Source organism: Ananas comosus, linkage group 2 (genome assembly GCF_001540865.1).
Source record: "Ananas comosus cultivar F153 linkage group 2, ASM154086v1, whole genome shotgun sequence".
In the NCBI taxonomy this organism is placed as follows: Eukaryota; Viridiplantae; Streptophyta; class Magnoliopsida; order Poales; family Bromeliaceae; genus Ananas; species Ananas comosus.
Window position 1 is genome coordinate 14,404,803 of NC_033622.1, and position 4,134 is coordinate 14,408,936.

The 4,134-nt window shown below is 40.6% G+C and overlaps 1 protein-coding gene across 1 annotated transcript; it reads left to right on the forward strand.

Annotated features, from left to right (window-relative positions):
• LOC109725725 (transcription factor bHLH30-like) lies at nt 310-2,634 on the forward strand. The gene is made up of 2 exons (XM_020255045.1): nt 310-818; nt 1,879-2,634. The coding sequence occupies exons 1-2, from the start codon at nt 324-326 to the stop codon at nt 2,341-2,343; spliced, it is 960 nt and encodes a 319-aa protein (XP_020110634.1). The 5' UTR covers nt 310-323; the 3' UTR covers nt 2,344-2,634.

Here is a 4,134-nt window from a genome sequence, read left to right on the forward strand (position 1 = left end):
CCCCTCCTCCTATGTGTGTACATGTGTGCTCGCGCTGAGGCTTCCGCACCTTCCTCGTCGAGCACTTAACCAAGGTCCAAGCAAAAAAAAGAAAAAAAAAAAAACACACACACACACACACACACAACACAAAAAGCGAAGGTAAAAGAAGCGAGAAAGGCTTAAAAGGAGACCGACCATTGACTGGAAAAGCTAACGAAGAAGATAGAGATCGAGATCGAGAAAGAGAGAAGCAGCAGCAGCAGAAGTGGGAAGGGAGAGAGGGAGGGAGGGAGAGAGGGAGGGAGGGAGGGAGAGAGGGAGAAAGAAGCACAAACTTTGCTATGTGGGAAGATAGAGTTCACGGTCTCCACTACACCGCCACGAACACTTCTTCTACTAGTACTACTACTGGTGCGACGATACTCGGAGGCGACACCGCAACCGGTCTCTTACACAACCCCACCACTATTCTCCCATGGGCGGTAAACCCTAGCGCCTACTCTCTTCCTTATCATGCTCCCTTCAACGGCGACTTTTACCAGCCCGAGAGGAATTTTCCGGCGTTGGGCGCGTCGACGGATCAAGCAGATCTGTCGGGCCTGCACATCGGCTCGTCGACGGAGAGACTCCTGCACGGGAAAGCAGGGGGGTTGGCGTCGACGATGTCGATCTTCGGGAGCCTCCACGCGGAGTTCGGCAAGATGAGCGCCAAGGAGATCATGGACGCCAAGGCGCTCGCCGCCTCCAAGAGTCACAGCGAGGCCGAGCGCAGGCGCCGCCAGCGCATCAACGGCCATCTCGCCAAGCTGCGCAGCTTGCTTCCTAACACCACCAAGGTGAGATCAGTAACAATAATTAATTCCTCCCATTAATCCACTATAATTATTATTATTATTATCATTATTTCCGTCATCTGTAAATTATCTGAAGTCGATATATGCATATATATTCGGGGATCTCACATGGATTTTACATATATTCTAAATTAAAGATACGAACGAACGAGTGGTGCAATCACTCTTTGGGCGTGTTTGTTTGTTTTTTCCTGATCTTCCAGCAGGAAACTCGCTCTCTTGTCGGAGATTGAACATGAGGTGTGTTTGGAGGCGTATGCTATGTTTCCTACCAGCACCAAGTCAAAGATCACACATACAGGCGCTTAATTCTATCCTTCCACAAACTGATGATGATTTTTCTTGGGCTGCGAGAATTTAGAGAGAGAGAGAGAGAGAGAGAGGAGAAAAGAGAGGACAAAGAGGTGGAAAAGAGCCGCCGAGTTGAATGTTGTTTGACGCTCAAAAGGGAAACCGGAGGAGCAGAATTTGAACAGATCAGCTTTTCGTGGGAGCTGCTTCTGCCGGAAAACTAAAAAAAAGCTCCTAAGAAAGACAAACACGCGCACCCCCTTCTTGTCAGAACCCATTATTAAAGCTGAACCGGAAAAAAAAACAAAAAAAACAAAAAAAAAAAAAACGGGCACCACCACTAGTCGCACGGTTCTGCAGCTTTTTTTTCCCCACGCCCATAATCCCCCGTCCATATCCACACTCCCTAACCGAACCTATTATTCCCATTCAATTGTTCGTTATATATTTCAGAAACAAGTCTATTATGTAGATCTAATGGATAAGAATTATAAGCTCTTATGAATCGCTGTTGATTTGATATTAACAACAGCAGTCATTTTATTATTAAAAAAAATAATACCAGTTGTATTAGTATGTCAAGAATACATATCTATGATTCGAATGATGCATATTGAATGGTGAATCTGTTCAATTTGAATATATATATATAAAAGTTTTTTTTTTTCTTTTTTATTTCGTTAATGCGGAACCAATACAATTCAAATTGAGTTATAATTGTTTTGGTTCCTCTCTATATATAATGTGACAGACGGATAAGGCGTCGCTGCTGGCGGAGGTGATAGAGCACGTGAAGGAGCTGAAGCGGCAGACGACGGCGATCACGGCGGAGGGCGGCACGCTGCTGCTGCCGACGGAGGCGGACGAGCTGACGGTCGACGCGGCAGGCAGCGACGAGGACGGGCGGCTGGTGGTGCGGGCGTCGCTGTGCTGCGACGACCGCTCCGACCTCATCCCCGACCTCGCGCGGGCCCTCAAGTCGCTCAAGCTCCGCGCCCGCCGCGCCGAGATCGCCACCCTCGGCGGCCGCGTCAAGAACGTCTTCATCATCACGGCCCACGACGACGCCTGCCATAGCGACTGCGTCGCCTCCATCCAAGAAACGCTTCGCGCCGTCATGGACAAAAAAACTGCCACCAGCGACACGTCATCGTCCAGCAGCGGAATCAAGCGGCAGCGGACGAACCGCGTAGATGAGCAACAAGGTTCTATCTAATTAACTAATTTCTATATATTCTCTTACCATCTTGGGTACGTGCTTAATTAGATTTTTATCTGCATGGTGTTGGAGTGTTGTGGTGTATGTGTGTGCGTGGGCGGTGCATATATGTGTGCACTTTTAACAAGAGGGAGAATTTTATGTATCCCTTTGTTGTTGGGTGGTTTGCATGGGGATGAGCTAGGAAGGGCTTTGAGTGGTGTTTCTAGGGACAAGGTTTGGGTTGTGAAAAATAAGCGGATCTGATTATATCAATGGGAGAAGATAAGTTGGGTTTGTGGCTTTAAATGATAGATTTAGTCGACTAATCTCTATGCATCTCTATGATAACTATATAGGTCAAGCATCTGCATTGGTTTTAGGAGACCTATAAACCTAAAATCATAATATATCTCGCATATTTTTCTCTTGAATTTATGTTTAATTTCGATCTCGTGTGCGTTAGAGATTTTATGTTCAATTTTATGATTTCTTTTGATCAACTATATATTATTTAGCACTAATGTATGTCGAATACACAATTTTAAAACATCTGTCTCTGGTTGTTTAATTACTTTAAAATTCAGTTATTTCAATTTTCTATATTTAAATCAAGTTCATTTGTATATGTTTTGAAAAAATGTCAGGCCATTTAGTGTCGAGTCCTTTTATGAGTTTTTTTTTTAAAAAAAAATCATGTAATCATGTGCCCATTGGTACTTGGCTTGTTCATTTTTGTAAAAAAAATAGAGCAGGTTAAATTTTTTCTTTCTCTTTCTCGAACAAAAAATGTTGTGAATAACACTGTAATTTGGCTTTCCTTTCTTCTTTTTATCTTTTTTTACAAGCATTCATTAATTGGAGCCTTTGGACTATGTTAGAATTATAGTTTTTTTGTTTTTTTTGGGTAAATGTGTTCTACTGCTTGTCTAATTATTACATCTTAGTTGTCTATGTATATCCTGATACATATATGTTTCTTGGACTCGGAAATATTATAGAAACAATATATTTGACCTTTGCATGAAGAACACGAGCCATATTTTATATTGTTACTTTACCGTTCTTCGTGTTTAGTTTCCACCCCTTCATGACCATATCAGAAGCAAAGGTTCTTCACTAGTGATAGCATGTAATTTTTAGTGATAAATTACTTTAAGAGTTTGTCGGCGAAACTTTCCTTTTTATTGGTGCTTTATACAATTATCTTTTGTTTTTCTTTTACAATACTCTCTGGGAGGGGGGTTTCTCTTTCCAGTTTTCGTTCAAAAAAATTTATCTGCTTTTGCCACATTAGTGTGCAAAAATATTCAAATGGGGAATATGCATGTTTCATATTAAGAGTAATGCTTCTATACTTTTTTTTTTTTCCTTACCGTTCAATCACTCCCACTCAACGGTACAGATTTAATTTTCTTAAAATTGTGACCTACAATAACAGGTCATTTTAGGAATGGTACCGGTCACCAGGTACCTCAAAAAAGGATATTTTTGTCTTTTAATACATGAGCAATTTAGTCATTTTATCTCTATTATATTATTAAAATTTTATTCTCTCTTTATTTCTTTTTTCTTTCTCTATCTTTCCTCTCATATTTGGTATTTCATATAAGAAAATTTTCAAATTATTTGACAACAAGAATATGAGATTATTTTGTGAACCAACTATGGATTTTTTTCTCTATACATCTTGAATCCAACCCGAATCATATATAAAGTTTAATATTATATTCGAATTTATATTTTAAAATTTTAAATTTAATATAAAATATTTTGAAATATGGTAAAAAGAAATAATTGTTTCGGGTT

Bases quoted from the DNA above. Each gene is read 5' to 3' on its own strand.
- LOC109725725 (XM_020255045.1), top strand. From the start codon at position 324: ATGTGGGAAGATAGAGTTCACGGTCTCCACTACACCGCCACGAACACT. The intron at 819-1,878 runs GTGAGATCAGTA...ATAATGTGACAG, and splicing joins TGCTTCCTAACACCACCAAG to ACGGATAAGGCGTCGCTGCT.